Source organism: Anolis sagrei, chromosome 1, assembly GCF_037176765.1.
Source record: "Anolis sagrei isolate rAnoSag1 chromosome 1, rAnoSag1.mat, whole genome shotgun sequence".
Taxonomy (NCBI): Eukaryota; Metazoa; Chordata; class Lepidosauria; order Squamata; family Dactyloidae; genus Anolis; species Anolis sagrei.
Genome location: NC_090021.1, coordinates 111,708,833 through 111,732,269, shown reverse-complemented (window position 1 = coordinate 111,732,269; position 23,437 = coordinate 111,708,833). Strand labels below are relative to the sequence as shown.

General features: G+C 40.0%; 1 protein-coding gene across 2 annotated transcripts in view; it reads right to left on the bottom strand.

Moving 5' to 3' along the window:
- Positions 1-15,676: 15,676 nt before the first annotated feature.
- SLC17A5 (solute carrier family 17 member 5) overlaps positions 15,677-23,437 on the bottom strand; it is a 34,274-nt gene continuing 26,513 nt past the window's right edge. For both annotated transcript variants that reach the window (XM_060752915.2, XM_060752916.2), the window contains exons 9-11: positions 21,230-21,377; positions 16,814-16,904; positions 15,677-15,910 (exon numbers count right to left, since the gene is read on the bottom strand). In XM_060752915.2, coding sequence (XP_060608898.2) covers positions 15,773-15,910; positions 16,814-16,904; positions 21,230-21,377 — 377 coding nt within the window. In that variant the 3' untranslated portion in view covers positions 15,677-15,772. The remainder of the gene's footprint in view (positions 15,911-16,813; positions 16,905-21,229; positions 21,378-23,437) is intronic.

Genomic DNA, 23,437 nt, shown 5'->3' with positions numbered 1-23,437 from the left:
ATAGATGAGATAAAGGTCCAGTTAGGAGGGAACATTGGATGGTTTAAAGTACTACAACTTGAAAGATGGTTAAGGGAAATAAGAAAGAAATATAAAGGAGAGAGAGAATTTACCAGATTTGAAGAAATGATTAGCCAAAGGGGGAGTAAGGAAGGAAAAGAAAGAACAAAAGGTATAACAAGTGATATCTACAAAATGCTGCTGGAAGGAGACCAGGAGGAGGACCACCTTAAAAGAATGTGGGAGTTAGATTGTAACAAAGTAATACACCCACAAAACTGGAAAGGAATGTGGAATATGCGTATATTAAAAAATATGTCAATAAGAATAAAAGAGAACTATTATAAAGTGGTGTGGAGATGGTACCTCACACCAATCAGATTAAATCAAATTGACAAAAAACATTCTAAGCAGTGCTGGAGGGGCTGTCAAGAAACTGGCACATATATACACATGTGGTGGTCTTGCAAATATGTTCAAAATTTTTGGGAAAATGTATTTCAAGAAATAAGAAGAATCACCCAAATAGAGATAACAGGAACACCGGAGATAGCACTGCTGTCATTTATTGACAATGTTAAAATACCAAAAGAACTAAAAGAATTAATTGCCAATCTAGTAACAGCAGCAAGATTATTAATAGCTAAAAAATGGAAAGAAGGAGGGGAGTGCCAATTGGAAGAGTGGTATAGGGAGATTTGGGACATCGCAATAAACGATAAACTGACAGGAAACATTAAGGTTAAAAGAGGATTATCAAAAAAAGATGATTTTGGGAAGATCTGGGGGAAATTGATAGAATATGTATATATAGAAGGTAAGGGTACCAAACCTGTAATAGAAACAACTGATTTTTGGAAATAAGTATTGTAATTGGCTGGTCGGGGGTGAAGGGTTAGCACTGGATGATTGGATGTAATGAAGCAGGAGAATGAAATATTATAGGTATCAAGACATACATGTTCTGTACAATTGTCAATGGAAAGTGATAAGTATAAGAATGTTTAAATACCGAATATGTTAAAGCTACAATAAATAAAAAATTTTTTTAAAAAAAACAAATTAAAGTATTAGTGTTTAACTAGAAGTGCAAAATCTCCCCTACCCACCCCAAAGAATCGCAATTTTCCCCCAGAAAAGGGGAAATAAATATGAGGTTCTGACTTTCTTCTTCCTACAAAAAATAGCCCCATCATTATCACCTCTCAAAGCCTGTGCTCTCTTTCCATGATCCTGTTCATGTCTGATCATCAGGATGACATTTACCTTGGACTAAAAACCTCATTTGATCACAGAGAGTCTTTTTTGTGAGAGGAAAAAAAAACCAAGGAAATGAAAAGAACCACATTTTTCCTTTCCTTTACTAACCTGTGATTCTGCAACTTCAAGAAACAGCTTGCCATGAAGATATTTACAGGCCATATTGGCAACTTAACTTTAACTTGCTGATTCTGTCTATTATTATGACGAAAACAACAACAACGATAATGATAATGATAATGATACTTTATTTGTATTTAGCCCTATCTACCTGAATTCCGGGATGAATTCCAGCATATACAGACTTATATAGTAACAAAGAAAGCATTCAATGTCTCAAAACAATGAAACGCAGATACACAGATAAAGGTAAAAGCTTCCCCTTCATCTCTGGCCTTGGGGGTGGTGCTCATTTCTATTTCAAAGCCAAAGAGCTGGTGTTGTCCATAGACTCCTCCAAGGTTATGTGGCCAGCATGACTGCATGTTGCGCTATTTTACCTTCCCACCGGAGTGGTACCTATTGATCTACTCACATTTGCATGCTTTCTAATTGCTAGGTTGGCAGGAGCTGGGGCTAACAGCGGGAGCTCATCCCGTCCCACGGTTTTGAACCGTCAACCTTCCGGTCAGCAAGTTCAGCAGCTCAAAGGTATAACCCATTGTGCCACCATCCAATTATCATTATTATTTTTATTTATACCCCACTTTTTCTCTCCACAAAGAAGACTAATCCTAATAAAATGTCAGACCATTTTTTCTGGTCTGTTCTCTAAAATAACTATGTTTTTATTTACTGACATTTTCAGTAATACTGATTTTCTTGTCTGTGTGTCAAAATGACCTTGGTTTTGGCGATAACTTTACATTTACTGCCCAGTGTTCATGCAGAACTCCCAGCCACTCCAAATATTTACTCAGAAGGAAACATCAGTTCCATGGGATTTACTCCTACATAGCTGAACATAAATGGTGGTTTTACAGACTCTATCCTACCTACACTCACTTACCAGGGAAGACATCCCATTGGAATAAATTGGATCTACTTCTGAGTAGACATACAGCAGAAAGTGCTGATGGTCTGGCCTTGTTTATGTTTTGTCACAGTATGTCCCATTGAGTTAAAGTTACTGTTGATAGGATGGCAGCCATTGTTATGTGCATTATTCTTCATCTGAAAAATGTAGATTAATTTAGACAAGAATAGTTGTTGGAATATAGTTTACGGAAATGTTCCAAATAATTTTTTCATTTATTATTCCAAATTGTTATGAAAGATACTCCGATTTGTTAAACATACTAATTCATTAGTCCTAATGTGAGAAATGTTAACAGGTAAAAGGAAATGGATGTTGATTTAGATAATTCATAGGGAGGGGAAAAGGGAATGAAGACCTATATGGTTTTGGGGTGTTGCCAAAATGAATATTGGAGTGGGCTCCTGTATCTTTAATGATTGAACAGAAGGAGGATTTTCAGCTGATATTGCTTGTCACTCATCCAGGTAGGAAGCAAAAAGTGCTGGAATTCTCTCTTCTACATATGTTTAAGGATAGGGGAACCCTTTTGTACTTTTACCTTGACCACTCTCACTAGAGCAGTGGTTAGGATTTTGGGGAGTTGAAGGCCAAAACATCTGCGGACCCACAGGTTGAGAACCACTGACCTAATGGCAGTGGATCACATGAATAAATGCTTTCATTTCTCTCTTGAAAAAATAAGATTTTTTTCAGGAAAATCATCTCACATTTTTAAAACATTATTTTTTCATGTAAATGCATTTGGTTTTTTTAACATGAGGACAAGCAAAGCCTGTGAACAGTTTCCTCCATTACTCACCTCCAGTTTAATAGGATACATTCCAGACATACTTTTATGATCTCATTTGCTCCAATAACCATACTGGTTGGAGGACTCTGGGTGCTGTAATTTAAAAAGGTCTTGTTGAGTATGGTATCCTGTACTTAGAAATTAGATCAATTAAATCCAAAATTATTTGCTCTGAATGGGTATACATAGGCTAGCACTGGTGGCCTTTCAAACTATCAAAGTATTTATGTGCGACATTTATATTCTGCCCTCCTCACCCTGAAGGGGACTCAGAACAAATTTGAAATTGTATTTCATTTTGTTAGGAGCAGTGACTTTCCCTGCTGTTGATCGGAAAGGTTAAAAATGTCCTCTCAAAGGTTGCTAAAGTAGACTTTGGACTTTTTGGCTCATGTTCTCATATGAGTCAGCCTTCTGGGCATTTATATTAACTATGGCATGCAAACGTGTCATTCCTTAGCAAGCTGACATGTCAGCTGCGAATCTTTCAGGGGATGATAACAACAACAACAACAACAACAACAACAACAACAATAAAGCTTTATTTATACCCCGCTCCATCTCCCCTATGTGCGGCTTACATGAGGCCATGCCCATCAATACAACACAAGGTATAACACAGACACTATAAAACAAGCAAAATACATAACATGCAAAATCAAAATAAAATACAACACAATATAAAATCAAGAATTAAAGACACAGGAAATTTCACTAGGCAGGGCCAGATGATATACTCCTATGCATCCTCCATATTAACATGTAGGAATATTGTGACTTTAAACAGCTAATAGTGGGCTTTGTTCATCATCTCATCTCCTTGCTGAAATAAAATGTCCAACAGCTGAATTTCTATTGCTTTGTGCAGGCGTTAAAAAAACAAGGTCTCTATCAGATGAATGGTTTATTCAAATCCCCGAGATCAGAGCAACTTGAATCATAAAGACCAAGATTCAGGGTTGTACATTCAATCATCCTTCAACACAGTTACATTCTAACAGACCATTTCCTGCTGCCATAATTCATAAAAGTTACTTTTTTGATTCCAGAGCTGTGCTTGACTGCTCAAAGGACTGCTCAAACCTAAATGTTGGGTTTCAGCTCCAATAATAATAATAATAATACATTTTACTTATTACCCACCTCTCCTGATGGCTTGAGGCAGGGCACAATAAATTAAAAACAAATGAACATAAAAATACAATAATTTTCATAATTTAAAATACACACACACACACACACATGAAAAATTATACCAAATAGAGCTACAGAATATACTGGTGATAGAATGCAAATCAAAACTCATGATTGAAAGTTGACTGGGTAGGTCTGCCGGAAGAGATGGGTCTTCAATTGTTTTAAATTCTGACAGCTCGTTTAGCTGTCGGATCTCTTCTGGCAGGTCATTCCACAGTCGTGGGGCAGCCAATGAAAAGATCTTCTGAGTAACAGTTGCCAGTTTTTATTTATTTATTTATTTATTTCCTATATTTATACCCTGCCCTTCTCCCCTCTGAGTACTGTCAGGTTGGAGTAGCTGCCCCACAGAGGATTTCAGTGTTCTAAAGGGCAGATTGTTCAGAAGAAGGTGATCCTGTAGGTAACCTGGACCCAAACCATATAGGGCTTTAAGGGTCAAAACCAACACTTTGTACTTTACCTGGAAACTAATTGGCAGCCAGTGGAGTGCCTTGATATGGGTGTAATATGCTTGCTCCTAAAGGTTCATGTAATCAATCAGGCTGCTATGTTTTGAATTAATTGGAGTTTCTGAACTTAGTACAAAGGTAACCTAGTGTATAGCACACAGCAGAAGTCCAACCTTGAGGTTACCAGTGCATGCACTACCATCTTAAGGTCCTCCAAATCTAGGAAAGGGAGCAGCTGGCGGATCAGCCAAAGCTCATAGTAAGTACTCCTGACTGTCACATCTACCTGAGCTGACATTTGGAGAGACAGATCCAGGAAGATTCCCAAATTGTGAACAGAGTCTTCCAGGGGCAACATAACCCCATCCAGAACACCTCCATTTCTAGGTTAGGACTCTTTATGGCAAGCAGCTCTGTCTTGTCTGGATTCAGTTTGAATTTTTTCCCCCTTATCCATCCCATTACCTCTTCCAGGCATTCATTCAGAGGAGATACGTTATCCTTAATTGAGGCTGCTTTTGAAGGCATAGAGAAATATATTTGGGTGATAACACCTCACCCCATGCCTGTGGGAGATCTCTCCCAGCATTTTCATATAAATGTTAAAAAGCATTGGCAATAGAATGGTACCTTGTGGGACACCACATAACAGCTTCTTTTTGGAGGAGCAGCAACCCTCAAGCACCACCATCTGGAACCTGCTTGAGAGGTATGACCAGAACCACTGCAGCACAGTATCTCCTATTCCCAGCTCCTCCAGGCATTCCAGAAAGATACCATGGTTGATGATATCCAAGGCTGCTGAGAAGTCTAGAAGCACCAACAGGGGCACACTCCCCCTGTTGGTGTTGAGATGGAGATCATGCACTGAGGTGACCATAGCATTCTTAACTCCATATCTTGCTCTGAAGCTGGTTTGAAATGGGTCAAGAAAGACTGCCTGGAGTTTAAGAGCAACTGCCTTCTCAATCATCTTGCTCAAAAAAGGAAGGTTAAACACTGGTCTGTAATTATTAAGGTCCATGGGATCCAAGGAGGGCTTTTTCAGCACCAGTCTCACTATTGCTTCTTTTAAAGGGGATGGGAAGTTTCCCTCCCTGAGAGATGTATTGATAATTGGTTAAATTTGATATCTAACTGCATCTTCTCTCTGGATGACTAGCCAAGAAGGACAGGGATCAAGAAAGCACATTGTCCTCTTTGCTTGCTCCAGCGGCTTGTCCACATCAACCGTACTCACCAAGTGCAATTCCACTCTTGGAATTACTGGAAATCTAGTTGTTAGCCTCTGATTCAATGACGGTGTATCAATGACAATGACTCTTATGTGAAATATTTTTAACTGTGAAATGGTTGGTTAAAGCATCACAGTGAGCTACTGAAGGTTCTAATAACAGGTTCAGAGGGAAGGGCACCTGAGTTAGGCCTCTCACCTCTCTGAACAGTTTGGCTGAATCTGCAGATGCAATGCATACACAGAAGAAAGCCTTTTTTGCTGTACGTATTGCCACCTTATAGGAGCAAAGGTGCTCCCTATACTGTGTCTGATCTCATAAAAGTGAAGTTTTCCACCATATGCACTCTCCTCATTATCGTTCCAGTTTCATTTCCATGAGGGTCTTTGTATACTAGAGAGCCTGGTTAGTAAGGGATTGGAGAGGATGTTTGGGAGTGATTGTGTCAATAGCCCTGGTTAGATTTTGATTCCACTTATTGACCAGGGTTTCAACAGGATCGTCAGTGATACCAGCCTAGAAGCTTCCTGGAATCTCAAAGTATCCATTAGCCTTTAACGTTGGACCATTTTAGTAGGTCCTCCACCCCTGCAGCGGTAGGTTGTAGCTGTGATACTACCCTGACCAGAAAATGATCTGTCTATGATCACCTCTGCCCACAGACTACAGCTACTACACACACATACCCTTCCCACTTTCCCTCACCTGCTCACTGACACAGTAAGTGGCTGGGAGGACCTGAGCCCTGGTTGGCCCACTATCATCCCCCAGCCATGTTTCAGTGAAGCATGCCAAGTCAGTTCCTTCATCTCTGAGGATATCATAGATGATAAGTTAAAGGTAGTCCCCTGACATTAAGTCCAGTCATGTCTGACTCTGGGGTGTGGTGCTCATCTCCATTTCTAAGCCGAAGAGCCAGCGTTGTCCGTAGACACCTCTAAGGTCATGTGGCCGGCATGACTGCATGGAGCGCCGTTACCTTCCCGCCGGAGCGGTACCTATTGATCTACTCACATTTGCATGTTTTCAAACTGCTAGGTTGGCAGAAACTAGGGCTGACAGCGGAAGCTCATGCTGCTCCCCGGAATCGAACCCGTGACCTTTCGATCAACAAGCTCAGCAGCTCAGTGCTTTAACCCACTGCGCCACTGGGGGCTCCATAGATGATATGTGTCTTATTTTTCACTGACCTGTCTACTTAAGAGCGAGGTGAGGTTTTGTGGGTGATCTGGCTCACTCTTCAAGTTCCCTAGGCTGGCTGGGTGACCGGAAGGTAAGATAGGTATTAACCACCTTTCTCTCCTTCCTCTATAATAACACATGATCCTGCCATGTCTTCCTCTGCCCTGCACAACTTAATCAAAAACAAAACAAAGACAAGCCAATTTGTTGGCTAGTCCAGCAGCTAGTAAGATGTTGTTGGTGGCATATCTGGCCGAATGATTCCCTTTCTTCGCAATGGCCACCTGGAGGGCAGTTGGTGTTGGAGAGGGGCCTCCACAGCCACAGTCATGATCAACTATCAGGGATCATGGGGATTGTAGTCTTGCCATATATATAGTCCCATGGACTACAGTTGACTGTACCAGAATTTCAATCATAAGCTCCACATTGAAAAGCACAATAAAACTAAAGCTAAAAGCAAGTCTTGGTCAACAAGCAACAACTTCCTATGGTCATAATAAGGTTTCTTACATAGTACACAGCTAAACAAAGACCAATGTGGAATTCATACTATAATCCTGTTACCATCACCAGAAAAACTGCAGACTTTTCTTCTATGGCTGGTATCTTTACAGCACCCTGTAATATTTGCATCCAATTTTACTCCTTGTGTATTAATTAAAACACAACTAAGGTTTGGGTAGATTTGTATGTGAGTGTCTGGCTTCAAGTTGTCAGTCAATTTACAGCAACCATATGAATTTTATAGAGTTTATTTAGGCAAGGAATATTTAGCAGTGGTATTCCTTCCTCTGAAATATAACTTACAGCACTGTTTCTTTAATAGTGAGTCCTGATCCCAAATGGAACTCCTTAACGTAATGCTGGGTCACAAAAATTGATCAATAGTATAAGGTTTCTTAATGCTACCTAGATATTTGAATTAATCTGTTAGCAGCAACATGCAGTGTTGACAGTGGACTCTGCAGATAATGCTTCAGCTGTACTTCATAAAAAGGAAAATCAGCCTGCTTAACAAGCCATGCAAATAGTGGTTTATTTGTAATAAACATTTGTTTTATACCTATTTTATATGCCTATATATCTGGGGTCACATAAAAATGTCTTAGGCAGAAAGGGGTCACAAGTGGGAAAATGTTTTAGAAGCCTATACAGTACCTGGTACTTCTGCCTGACAAAATTTTGAGTAGATACCACCTAGTGGGTAAAATCAGAATCCTCACTTTCATTGGGTCAACATAAGACTTAACTTGACTCCCATTTAGATTTACCACTTCACTTTAAAATACAAGGTATATACAGACAACAATATGATGTGTTTATCTCAGGACTAGCTTTGAATGTATGGAATCATAATCTGTTTTTCTTGTTTCTCTACCAGCTGTTGTTCTTTTGTGTGCATGCGTGTGTATGAGTATAGGTGTAGCTATTTTGCATGCTTCTTGTTTGGGCAGGTAGGATTTCCCATAGTCTATAAAAAGCTATCATACGTTGGCTGTAATGCAAATCTAATATGACAAGGTCTTTGCTTGGTTGATTTCAAAATAGGTCTGACTAGAAAGGAGACAAGCAAATCTCACCAATCCTGAAGAACAACTCCGACAATATAACAGCATAATGTTGTGTGTGTGTGTGTGTGTGTGTGTGTGTGTGTGTGTGTGTGCAGAATTGAAGAAGCAAGCAGGACACAGGAGGAAAATAATTTTAGAAATGCACATGCAGCAACACAGGAAATTTTTAGCATTTCAGCTTAATTAGACAGAAGTCAATAAAAAGTTTGCAAGCCGTTTATTCATTTTTTAATCCTGGATTTCAAGCTTTATAAGAACAAATATCCTTAATGCACAAAAAACCCCTCAGGATTATGATAGTAATATTGTTTGGGTGTGTATATTATTAAAAATGTGCAGCCTACATTCGATGGCTAATCCAACTAAAGTAGATCCATTGAATCAATAGCTGAATGGCATTGATGAGAATCAAGTGTTGCTACAGACATTGTTGGTTGGCAACTTCCAGCAGCCCTAGTGAGTATATTCCATGTTGGAAGTTGTTGTTTAACAACTTCTGGAGGGCTGAATGACTCTCATTCCTGATGTGTGTATATAGGGCCTTTTCATTCTTAAGTTTCCCCAGGGAGATTTCCATTGCTCACGTCTATCTATCTTTTATCTATCTATATAAAATGTTCTGTTCATTTTGAGTGACATCATAACTCAAAATCCACTGGACGAATTGCCACCAAATTTGGCCACAAGACATCTACTAACCCAAGGAGCTACCATCACTCAAAAAATTATTTTGTCATTTTGGAGTTGTAGTTGCTAGGATTTATCAACCTACAATCAAAGAGCATTCTGAACTCCACCAACGATGGAATTAAACCAAACTTGGCACACAGGACTCCCATGACCAACAGAAAACGCTAGAAGGGTTTGGTGGGCACTGAACTTGAGTTTTGGAGTTGTAGTTCACCTACATCCAGAGAACACTGTGGACTCCGACAATGAAGGATGTAGATCAAACTTGGCACGAATACTTCATATGCCCAAATATGAACACAAATGGAGTTTGGGGAAAATACACCTAGACATTTGGGAGTTGTAGTTACTGGGATTTACAGTTCACCTACAATCAAAGAGCATTCTGAACCCCACCAACGATAGAATTGGGCCAAACTTCCCACACAGAACCCCCATGACCAACAGAAAATCCTGTGTTTTCTGGTGGTCTTTGGTGACCCTTCTGACACCCCCTCGCACCCTGACCCCCGGACTGAGAAATGCTACCAGTCCAACTATCTTCACCAGGGTAAGAAAACATAATTAAAGCACTCCTGACAAAGAGCGATCCAGCCATAGATATAGATATATATGATTCACACACACACACACATGTATATATGTATATGACAGATATAGTACCATAGATTTGAAAGGGACCCCTAAAGAAGGACAATTATATGTTGCATTTTCCAGAGTAGGCAAACCAGACAATGTCTACATCAACACTGACAAAGAAACAACAAGAAATACTGTTTACCCACAAATATAAAGAAATTACATTGATTAAAAACCAACTTTCTCAGTACTTTACTTTCCAGATCACCAGACTGGGCCACAGCAACACTTGGCAGGAGATGGCTATTTTATTATAAGTACAGTAGACTCCTTATTTTATTATAAGTACAGTAGACTCCTTATTATCAGAGTTCACATTTGTGATTCCATCTGATTCCCCTACTCACAATTTACCAGTGTGGTTTTAGAGGGCACTAAAGAGAATGAGTGTCACTTGTGTGTTGTGCAGGAAATACATTAATTGCTTTGGGAACATCACCATGTTATTTATGTACTGGAATTGCAAATGCCTGGCTTCAAATGACAAATTGCTTGCACATTTCATAGACCACATGCTATCAGCATGGTATCTCTAAGATTGAAACAGTACTGACTTGCTTTCCAGGGCTGCTGTTAAGCCTTGCCAAAATGAATGTTTCCCACATGGTAAAATACCATCAACCAAACTGTTTATGCAATTAAAATACAAATCTATTACAAACAGGCCTCCATATCCATGAGTTCTGCATCTGTGGATTCAACCAACCAAGGCTCAGAAACATGAGGGGAAAAAGTTCCCAAAAAGCAAACTTTGATTTTTATGCACACCAAGGACATACCCTTAATATAGTCTCCTGCCATTTCAAAGAGCCTCAGGCACTCTCCAGCACTTGAGTTATTTACCATTTTATATAATCAAAACCATTTTACTATGCCGTTGAATTCATGGGAGCATCCACTGATTTTGGTATTCATGGAGGTGTCCTGGAGGTGGTGTCCTGGAATCAAACTCTAGACAGTGGTTCTCAACCAGATGTTTTTTGCCTACAACTCCCAGAAATCCCGGCCAGTTTATCAGCTGTTAGGATTTCTGGGAGTTGAAGGCCAAAAACATCTGGGGACCACAGGTTGAGAACTACTGCGGAGGTCCACTGTATTCCCTCTCATGTATTTATGTGGTGCTCATTTGGCTGTATAACAATGAATCACTTTTGAAACAATGAGTTGACAGTCAGTATACCAAGGCCTGAAAACATTAGATCCCATCTGATCTTGAAAGCTATACAAGCTCAGGCTTAGCTGGTACTTGGAAAAGGGATCATGAAGGAATACCAGGAGCTGCAGGCTATATTTCAGAGGAAAGCAATGACACACCACCTCCGAGTGCTCCTCGCCTAATAAAAATCTGATTAAATTCACAGGTTTTCATAAACTTGAAAGTAATTGAATGCCCAACACAGAGAAAACAGTATACTGTGTTTTTGATTCCACTGATTATATGAGTACTTTTCCCCTGGATCATCTGAGTGGCATTACTTCCAGTGGATGTTTTCCATTTCTGGCAGGATGCTCTAAAAATGGTTCGAATTCCACTGCCCTTTTCCGTAAGACAAGACAGCCGTCCTGAGGCCGGGCAAAAGAGCTGGTTGTGTATTGCCAGCCTTCCTTCAGCGCACAGTCCGGATATTGCTCTCTCGATTGTTCCAGAGGCACAAACGGGCTCAGCTTTGTGTGGTTTTAGTTATTTCAAATAATCCTCTTTGTCTCTTTCCTCTGCCAGGAACAGAAGTGCAAAGCCGAGTTTCTTGCCTGGAGAGTGAGACAAAGCAATTGACAGCAATGTAGTTGTGCTTTATCCTGACTCAGCAAAAGCGCCCTGCTGAGAGTAACTGGCCTCCTGAATTAACACTCTTTTCCACATGAAAATATGAGACTTAATTTTCTGAGCTGAAATCTTCCCCTTACTATTTTGAAACTCCAGCCTGACTCACAAAAATGTAGACTCTCAGATTTAAAATATCACCACACCCAGAGAGTAGCTTTCCTTTTATTTGTGAAATAGTTACTTCTTTTAAACTGTAAAGTAAATGTTCAATGAATTAGAACTCAAGCAACCAGCTAGAAAAAAATTAAAAAGGTATAATATTCTAAAATTTGAAAAGCTGATTTTACAACACAGTAAAACAGTGTTGCATTAAGTTTGTCTTTCTCTTAATTTGCTTTTCATTACTGTATTTCGATATTCGCATCAATAGAGAATTGGGACATAAGAAAAACCTCTCACAGGATAGTACCATATTCTGGCATTCCCTGGGCAATGTCCCTGCAGATGGCCAATTCTCTCACACCAGAAGTGACTTGCAGTTTCTCAAGTCTCTTCTGACATGGTTAAAAAAAATACAAAATTGATGGTATGGGGTAGTTAGGCCTATTTTTTGTATTAACTCTCAAACACCTAGCAATTAAATTTATCCAACATTTACGAATTTGGGTTCCAATTAACTGAGTTTCCTGTACATTTTTTTTCACAAGGGAAGTGAAAATATTGGTAGCATTTAATCTTCCTTAAAAATGACCTGGATTTATGAAATGTCAAAAGTGGTTGCTAGGGATGATAACTGCTGAATGAACGCATCAAGTAACACAAACAAGTGGGACATACTGCAAACAGTATGTCAGCCTAGTTGTGTTTGTTCAATTTGTGAAGCTGGAAGGGAAGTAGCTGTGCGCATCTTATAATGGCAATATAATGGTTTCAAAGAGGCAGAGGGTTATATATACAGCCTACAAAACCAACCCAAAATTTGGAACACGGATGGTGTATATTGTAACACTTATAGTGCTCATTTATCATGCATCATGGGCTGTGAATTTGGACATTATCACCTGGAATCCCACATGGGAGGCAGGTATGCATAAGCTCTGTGTATGGTACTCTGCAGTGAATCCTGGTCTGATCTACCAATCTCTACTTACCAGGAAGCAGCCACTGCAATTGAAGAGGATCTGTTCCCCTGTTGCTCAAGAAGCAGTTGACTGGATCTAGGCTATTTAAACTTGGGTCCTGGATTCTGTTGAACCTCAGCTTCCCAGATCACTACCTTGATTGCAGGGGATTCTGGGAGCTAAAACACAACCTAGAAGGATCCATGTTTGGGATCTACTGTTAGACAGAAGGAACACCATACAATAAGAAATGTCCTCCTTAGCTTTGCTTTACAAGAGGGCCTTGATCCACTTCTTTCTGCATTTGGCATAAGAGACACAAGCTGGTTCTACACTGTAGAATTAATGTAGTTTGAGACCACTTTAACTGCCATTGCTATAGAATCTTGTGAGATGTAGTTTGGTGAAGCACTAGCAGTCTTTATCAGAGAGGGCTAAAGACCTTGTAAAACTATAGCTTCCATGATTCTATAGCACTGAGCCATGGCTGTTAAAAGTGGGTAAACCTGCATTACTTCTGCCGTGTAGATACACTCTCAAATTTATGACTCCCCATGCTATTTCTACCTATGTGTCTAGCACATTGCTAGACATGTTTGCACTTTCATAGTAGAATCCTATTCAAGCATACTTGGAATTAAATTCCACAATTTTCTGTAGCTTTCCTTTTAGGTTGTTGTGTACAGAACAGCAGCTTCATTCATCCTTAGAGTAGTAAGTAGTTTTCTACTTGAGAAAAAAACGTTGCTGACGACTAAAGTTGAGAAAGACCAAGGTTTTTCCTTAACTTCTCTTGAAATATTAGTTTTCTTCCCTGTGTTTTTAAGAGGTGCGTGGCCATGCGTTTCTGTCTATGTCTAGTGTGCTTGCATTAGAATTAAATATGATGTCTGGGAGAAGTCTTTGGAAAAACACAGAGTGATGCCCCATGTGAATATTCCAGAGACCACTTTCCCAAAACCAAGCCAGGTTTTATTTGCACAGTAAAATGGCACGAGTCAAGCACTGGCTCAGAACACATTACATGAGCAAATGCCATCACAGAAGAGTGCCTGCCAGATTTCAGAAAGACTAAGATGGAAGGTTAAGTGACAGCTGATTGAACTCTGTTTACCACCTGCTACTCACCGACTCAATTATGCATTTGCAACTGCTTTGATTTTAATCTACAGAGATGCTAGTGCTTTGTTTCTCTGAATGAGACTTAAGATAATAATGAAAGTAGGGAAAAAATCAGATGTCATGTTTTAATATTCATGCCTCCTCAGAATGAGTCCATGAGGTAGAGGATTTTGGTGTATTTTCTTCATCAATTGGCATTTGTTGAAATCCACACTGTATACTTGAGAGGCATGTAGAAAGCACTTCCTCCAGTCTTTCCTTAATAGGGCATGGGAAATAAACACAGCTAAACTGTAATAATGTGTTGTCAAAGGCTTTCATGGTTAGAATCACTGAGTTGCTGTGGTTTTCCAGGCTGTATGGCCATGTTCCAGAAGCATTCTTTCCTAACATTTCATCCACATCTATGGCAGGCATCCTCAGAGGTTGAGAGTGTCAGAAATATTGAAAATTAACTAGGCATTTTTTAATTACAAAAGTGTGAGTCAAGCACTGAAAGAGTTAGTAGGCCGAAGCCTGTTAGAGTCAGTGGGCCAAAGCTAATGTCATCCTGAGGAGTGTGAGGGAAACCTCTGTGTGAGTGAAGCCTTGTGTGTGAAAGCTGCTGTGTGTAAAAAGCTATTGTGTGATGCTCCAGTATAAGTCCATTGTGAGAGGAGGCTCTGTGACAGCAAAGCTGTTTATCTGCATGAGGAAGAAGCTCAGCACTGAAGCAAAGAAAGAAGTATGAAGGACTTTATTTGTGTTGTGGAAACCTTGTTATTGTAAATAAAGAAAAGCCTCCTATGGAAGAGATAACATTGCTCTGTGTGTTTTTGTCCTTTTTGTCACTTCGGGCTACTGGTGCTGGTCACATTGCTGCTAATGAGCTGCTCTGCTGCGTGTTTATGAGGAGGGTCTTTTGTTGATAAGCCCACTTGCCCATCAGAGAGGTCTGTTGGAAACAAGACAAATGAGGTTTATATATCTGTGGGATGTCCAGGGTGGAAGAAAGAACTTTTATCTGTTGGAGGCAAGTTTGAGTGTTGCTAACACCTCCCAACAAAGTTTCTGCCAGGCAGCAACCAGCCAGGCTTTGAAGCTGCAAGGCCATTAAATGCTAATCAATGTGGTCAATTGCAACATTCACACTTGACTCAAGCCGAAAAGAGTTTTTTCTCCCACCCTGGACATTCCAAAGATATATAAATCTCACTTGTCTAGTTTCCAACAGACATCTCAACCTATGGATGCCTGCCATAGATGTGGGGGAAAGGTCAGGAGAGAATGCTTCTGGAACATTCTCTTCTGGAACATTCTCTCCTGGAAAAACTCACAGCAACCCAAAACTGTAATAATTCTCACAACTCTTTGTTAAAATAATTTCAATACGTTAAAAACATTATTCACTATGTACGGTCATTTTCTAGATTATCTCTTAATTTTGATAATAATTCTGCAATAATTTCATCCATACACAACATTTTAAAAAGTTGATACTTTAATTAAAATGTGCCAGACTCACATGAATCACAGACCAAGGGTAAATTCAAGACTACAGTAACATATCCCATTTTTTTTACAAAATAAAATAAATCAATATAATAAAAGGTGAAATGTCTTCTAATCTCTATAAAGAAGAGTTGGCAGAAGGCATTGTAGACGTCATGTGAAAGGCAATGCAAATCACATGATTGTAATGCTTGAGGATGAACCCTAGTGTCCTTTCAGTTCCTATGTAAGTGGTAACCATCAAGGGCCCAGTCTTGTACTTCTCCGCTGCCGAAAAGTGCAAAGAAAAAGGCTCCAAATAAGTTAATGGCAGCAGCGATGTAGAATACGAGCTGCCACTCTCCCACAGTGTTCTGGAAAAAGAAAGACAGAAAGAAGCAATAAGTCATAACCTGATGAATTAAGGATAAGATTCTTTCCATTAAGACATTCTTTTTCTTAGCTCCCGGTGGCGCAATGGGTCAAACCCTAGTGCTAGAAGGACTGAAGACTGATAGCTTGGAGGTTAGAATCCAGGGAGAGTGCGGATGAGCTCCCTCTGTCAGCTCCAGCTCCCCATGCAGGGACATGAGAGAAGCCTCCCACAAGGATGGTATAACATCAAAACATCCGGGCATCCCATGGGCAACATCATTGCAGATGGCCAATTCTCTCACATCAGAAGTGACTTGCAGTTTCTCAAGTTGCTTGTGACATGGAAAAAATCTTTTTCTTTCATCCTTCTAGGTCTATTTCACCTTACTACTGTTAGTCCCACCAGGACCCTATTCAGATCTCTTTCCCCATAAATAAATTGCTATGTAGCTGCATTTAGTTCATATAACTCTACACTTTCACCATCCTTGTGATTTATTTGTCTGCAGGCTATAGCAAGAGGAAAAACAGGTTGTCCTAATTTTGTTTTTGATTCACTTGGAAGAGCCCCAACAAGCCGTTTTGATGAATTCGAGAGGGTTACTATGGCAAAGCTCTCAAAGTAATATACCAGAGCATATGTGAGATATATATATATATATATATATATATATATATATATATATATATATATATAAACACTGAGCACAGTACAGTGAGTATCAGAACAAAGACGCATTTTCCCTGTTGTACGACATATGATTATTTTTCACGGTTTCATATAAATGAATTTCATGAAAGAGATTTCAATTTGACTTTATTTTGTTTATAAAAACAATCATCTCTAACCAACACATGGCAACCCTTCAATCTTCTTTTTTTAACAACTAAGAATGACTTACACTATGAGTCAGGCTTTTAGCAACAAGTGGCCCCACCATTCCTGGGATAGTAGCAAATGAATTTGTGATTCCTAGCAGGATGCCCGCATATCTAAGAAAACAAGGAAAGCAATCAGTTACAGAAACCAAAATAGCATCTTCTCAGCTCCAAAGGAAAAGGGTTTTTAGCCCTCAAAAACCATAGGTCTAAATCCAACTCTTTATCCTAGTAGAGTAGACATACAGAATCAGTGGAACTGATTGGCTTACCGGTTTGGTTGGGTTTACTCTAGGCCAGTAACAATTGGATCTAGCTCAAGGGTCTCCACACTAAGGTCCAGATGTGGCCCTACAAGGTCATTTACCTGCCCCCTGCCCTAAACTTTAGACTTAGGGTCACCCTAATGACTTGAAGGCAGTCAACAACAGTCCTTTTTGTTGTTTATTTGTTCAGTCGCTTCCAACTCTATTCATAACCTAATTGACCAGCCCACGTCAGAGCTCCCTGTCAGCTGTTGCCACCCCCAGCTCCTTGAAGGTCAAGCTAGTCACATCAAGGATTCTATCTATCTTGCCCTTGGTCAGCCCCTCTTCCTTTTTCCTTCAATTTCCCCCAGCATCATTGTCTTCTCCAAGCTTCTCCGTCTTCTCATTATGTGGCCAAAAGACTTCATCTTTGCTTCTAATATCCTTTCCTCCAGTGAGCAGTTGGGCATTATTTCTTGGAGTATGGACTGATTTGATCTTCTCATGGTCCAAGGCACTTTCAGAGTTTTCCTCCAACATCACAATTCAAAAGTGTCCATCTTCCTTTGCTCAGTCTTCCTTCTGGTCCAGCTCTCACCTAACAACTACCTCATCAGCCAAAAGCAGGCCCACATTTCTCACTGAGAGACTGGTAAGTTTATGTTGGTTAAAACTGTTCTTTATTTTGGATTGTTCTTTCATGTTTTTTCACACTACAAATAAAATACGTGCAGTGTGCATAAGAATTTGTTTATATTTTTAAAAAAACTATAGTTTGGTCCCCAACAGTCTGAGGGACTATGAACCAGCCCCCTTGCTTAAAATGTTTGAGGATCCCTTATGCAACGAACATGCCCCTTATATATAAGCAGACATGTCTGAGAAAGGAGAGAGTGTCTCAATTCAAGCCCCACTGTTTTGGCTCCAAGGTCCCCCTGACAGTGAAATAGACACTAGAAGAATTTCACACATGATTCGTCCACTTGTCTGGAGGGGATTAGAAGAGCTTCTCACATGTACAAGCTTCCCAATTAGGAATGTGCAAGGGAAATAAAATCCGAAGCATGAAGCTACTGCTGTATTCAGGCTCTAGTCCAAGGATTCTGACTGTGAGGGAAGTAGCACCCCCTTAACTCTATTTGTGCATGCAATTTATGCAGGAGCAGACACTCTGCAGCACAGAAATATGGGAAATAGCAATTTACTAATAGGGTATGTGTATGTGTCTGTAGATGTGTGTGTGTAAATAGTGACTGAAAAAAACAACAGAGGTTTTGTATTAATTTTGAAAACATTTCAAACACTAAAAAGACTAACCCAGCACAACCTATACAATAAAATAACATAGATATATACGGCTTGCAAATATTGCAGGGGAAATGCAGAAACACATATATGTAGAGAGAGATGTCTAGATAGAGATAAACATATATATATATATATACACACACACACACATATACAGGGCTTGCAAATATTGCAGGATGAAAATGCACATATATATAGAGAGGATTTGCAAATGTTTGAGGGGAAAATGCATATGTAAACCTCACTTGCCTAGTTTCCAACAGACCTTACAACCTCTGAGGATGCCTGTCATAGATGTGGGTGAAAGATCGGGATGCTTCTGGAACATGGCCATACAGCCCAGCAAACTCACAGCAACCCAAACTAAGATAATTTCAATACGTTAAAAACATTATTCACTATGTACGGTCGTTTTATAGATTATCTCTTAATTTTGACAATAATTCTGCAAGAGTTCTTTCTCCCACCCTGGACATTCCACAGATATATAAATCTCACTTACTTAGTTTCCAAGAGACACCTCAGTCTCTGAGGATGCCTGCTATAGATGTGGGCAAAAGGTCAGGAGAGAATGCTTCTGGAACATGGCCATACAGGCCAAAAATCACACAACAACCCATACAACAGTTGTTAATTATCTATTCACAGATTGTATCACTGTGTACTCAATTTTAAAAAATAATATTTAAAAAGCAATCCTTACAAATGCTGATTTATTATATTAATTTTATATCTATTATATATATCTGAGGCCATGAATAATTTTCTTGGGCAGAAAGGGGTTGTGAGTGGAACGGTTTGAGAAGCCCTGATATATACAACCAATTTAACGTAATATGTAAGAAAAGTACTGCAGTATTAACTAGCATTCTTCCTACACCCCCCTGCCCCACTTCTTATTTGCAGATGTTTGCCGTTGGAATGAAGCACACACAATGAGAAGTATTGGCCTGAGTGTTAGCAGAGTTTGGGGAGATTCAATACAAAGACAGCAACATTAGAATTGGAGGTTTACAATTCCTGACATTTGACCCATAAGGGTTTTTTGAAAAAAGTTGTATAGTTTTATAATAAATACAGCCTTTGCAGAGAAATGGTTGTGAATGCCAGAGAAGGGCTAAAAGCAGGATAAGAAAGTGATAAACTGGGATATATGGTACTGCTTCGATTTTCAATTAATGTCAGCCTATGAATTAGACATTCTGAAAGAACTTGGCACTTTCACGTCTCTTGGGAAGTCAGATGTGCTTGAATATGAATGGCAGTGAAGATAGATGCCAAGGAGTAAAAAAAGCCTCACAGGACAGATAAGTGTGTAACAAGAGTCCATAAATCCTTTAGTGGTGTAGCACATTTCCTCCCTGGGATGCTTAAGTACTGCAATGGCATTAATATGCATTTTGAGAAATCAGGCATTGTTGATTTAGGCTCATTTTCTAACCTTTCCTAGCTTGTCAAATCTCCAGGTGCACACTTAACAAACAAGTTGCAGTGGTAACAAAAACCAGAAGAAAAGAGGTCCCAGCCCATCCCAGCCTGGGGCCAGAGCCAGGGGACTGATATGGCCGAGGAAAGTAAGGAAGGAGAGAAGTGGATCACCATTGAGAGCATCCTGTTCACCTTCCTCCTTACTTTGCTCTTTCTGGGCCAACGGGGATGAACACCTGGCCAGCTTTGTAGGAAAGGAGCAATAGTTGCTCCCATCTGCTTGGCCAAGGGCTTTCCTCCACCTCAGACATGAATGGGAAGCAATTTTCTTAGCCTAAGAGGAAGGCGATGACACCCTTCATCCTTTAATCAATCTAGACTAGAAAACCCTAGGTGTCATAACTCAAGAGTTGATTTGAAGACACATAACAAGAAGCATGTGCTCCATTATAAAGAAGACAACAATATTTTCACTGCTAACAACATAAAGATGTATAGTAATTGAATACTGTGGACTGCAACCATAAACCACAGTAGACTCTCAGTCAACCGGAACTCAATCAATTGGAACTCTCAAACAACTGGCAAAAAACTGAAGAAATAATATCACATTCACAAAGTTTTTATAATACAGTAAAACTGAATTACATTAAGTTATGTTTGGGTTTATTTGCTCGTAATTCCTGCATTTCAATATTAATATCAAGTCAAGTTAATGGAGCCTCCGGTGGTGCAGTGGATCAAAGTGCTTAGCTTGTTGACCACAAGGTTGCAGGTTCTAATTCGGGGAGGGGTGGAAGCTCCCGCTGTCAGCCCCAGCTTCTGCCAACCTAGCAGTTCAAAAACATGTAAATGTGAGTAGGTCAACAGGTACCGCTCTGGTGGGAAGGTAACAGTGCTCCATGCAGTCATGCTGGCCACATGACCTTGGAGGTGTCTACGGACAACGCCAGCCCTTCGGCTTAGAAATGGAGATGAGCACCACACCCCAGCGTTGGACGCAACTGTCAGGGAACAACCTTTACCTTTACCTACATATTAAGTCAATACAAAGTTTATGGTATGGTATTGTATTACAGTGCTTCTCAATCTTTGGTTTTCCATTTCATTCAGACCAGCTCCTACAATTCCCAACAGCTGGTAAACTGGCTGGGACTTCTGGGAGTTGAAGTCCAAAACACTTGGAGAACCAACAGTTAAGAATCACTGGAGTATAGCACTAGTAAGGTCTATTTTTAATAGTAATTTTCAAGCAACCAGAAAGAACGTTTATCTAGCATCTACCAATTCAGGTGCTGGTTAACTGAGAGTGTACTGTATCATGAGCCATCCTGAAGCAGTCTTGTGGCTCTGCTTCATCAAATTTAGTTCATCTTAGCATACTGTATGAAGATGGTTCCCACCTCCTCTGGAAAAATTACTCAACAGTTAACAGGGGGCGAGAGAACAACTTACGATGGTGCAATATCCAGGTGGTTGATGCTGTAGCCAGATGTGGAAAAGCCCCCTAGTGACGTTGATATGGTTACAAATGCAACCGCCAGTTTGTAATTGCAACCTATAAATCCGGCTGCCACGAGGAATACAGCAGGCCCAATCATTCCTTAATTAAAAGAAATCAGAATTATTACTTTTCGGAATTATTACTTTCATGGACATTCAAATGCAATTATTCTTTGTGCAGAGCTGTAATGCAGTATTTTGAGGGGTGCTACTACCAGATGGGAAAAATTAGTAGAGGGGTTCATGTTGATACAAGAATTTTGGAAAATTGATTTTTGATTTTTTTAAAAAATGTAACTTCCTTATCTAGATATTCTAGGAAATCACACTGTGTCCAACTCTGGGCACCGCAATTGAAAGGAGATATTGACAAGCTGGAAGGTGACCAGAGGAGGGCAACTAAAATGATCAAGGGTCTGGAGAACAAGCCCTATGAGGAATGGCTTAAAGAGCTGGGCCTGTTTAGCCTGCAGAAGAGAAGGCTGAGAGGAGACACAATGGCCGTGTATAAATATGTGAGGGTAAGTCATAGGGAGGAGGGAGCAGGTTTGTTTTCTGCTGCCCTGGAGACTAGGACACAGAACGATGGCATCAAACTACAGGAAAGGAGATTCCATCTGAACATTAGGAAGAACTTCCTAACTGTGAGAGCTGTTCAGCAGTGGAACTCTCTGTCCGGAGTGTGGTGGAGGCTCGTTCTTTGGAGGCTTTTAAACAGAGGCTGGATGGCCATCTGTCAGGGGCACTTTGAATGCAATTTTCCTGCTTCTTGGCAGGGGATTGGACTGGATGGCCCACAAGGCCTCTTCCAATTTTATGATTCTAGGACTGCAATTTCGATGAGAGAAAAGTAACTGCAATTCAACACAACTTTGAAAAACTCACAAGGATGGAGCTGTAGTGGACTGCAGCCATAAACTATCATAGTAAAGCCACAGCAACTGTGATTTATATCAGCTTCTATGTCATCTGTTTTAGACTGGTTATAACTGTTTTTGCTTTACTGGGATAGCATTCTGTTTAAACATTCAAAGCTGAGTTCCACACTACTCTACACTCGGTTGCCATCTAGTGTAAATAATATGATACAGCATACAAATGAGGGGACCATTCCTACACAGCTCTATTTTATGGCCGAATCCACGCTGCTGGTGCAGTAAGGATCATTACAAACAACACACCTGTTGTTGATTTTTTTGAGTAATAAAATTAATCAGAATACAGAAAATATCAACCATGTCTCATTCAGATCCAGATTATTGATGTTATGATAAGGCAGAAAATTGCAGTTGTGTAGAAAGGCGGAGGAGCTAAGGAAATAACTGTTTTTATCTTTTAATTAAACTGTCTGGATTTGGGGTCATGCTTTTCACGAAGTATCTCATCCTTGAACGCAACGGCCATCTCTGGTTGTCCTATGACAATGATTTGTAAGCACAAGGCAGGTCAAAACATGGAAGTTGAGTTTTGTTGGCTTATTACATTGTGGCAGAGCTTGAACTCTGCATGTGAAAGGCCCCAGGATCAACTCCACATTTATTTAGAAGTGGATGGACAGATCCCTGTCTGGATTTTCAGTGCCACACATTCAACAATAACAATACAAAACATCATATTACAATAAAACAATAAAAACATATAAATACCATAAAACTGTTAAAACTTTATGCCTAGTCCTAAAGTCATCCTTTGTGTGCTATGCTGTGCTGATTCCGTACTGCTCTACCCAAACACCTGACTCCAAAGCCAGATCTTCATGTGTTTCCTGAAAATTAGGAGGGAGGCATTTGATATCGCTAGGGAGGGACTTTCACAGCCGAGTGGCCACCACTGAGTAGGCCCTGTCTTTCATCCCCACCAGTTGCGCTTGTGATGAGGGTGGGATTGAGAACAGGGCCTCCTCCTCTGATTTTAATTCTATAATAATGTACTAGACATGCAAGAGGCTTGGTCTCCAGACCCTTGATAATTTTAGCCGCCCTCCATTCCAGCTTGTCAATATCTCTCTTCAATTGTAGTGCTCAGAATTGGACACAATATTCCAGGTGTAGTCAAAGCAGAATACAGGGGTAGCATGACTTCCCTGGGTGATGATGATGATGATGATTACTACTACTACTACTACTACTACTACTACTACTACTATTTGGAAAACACAAC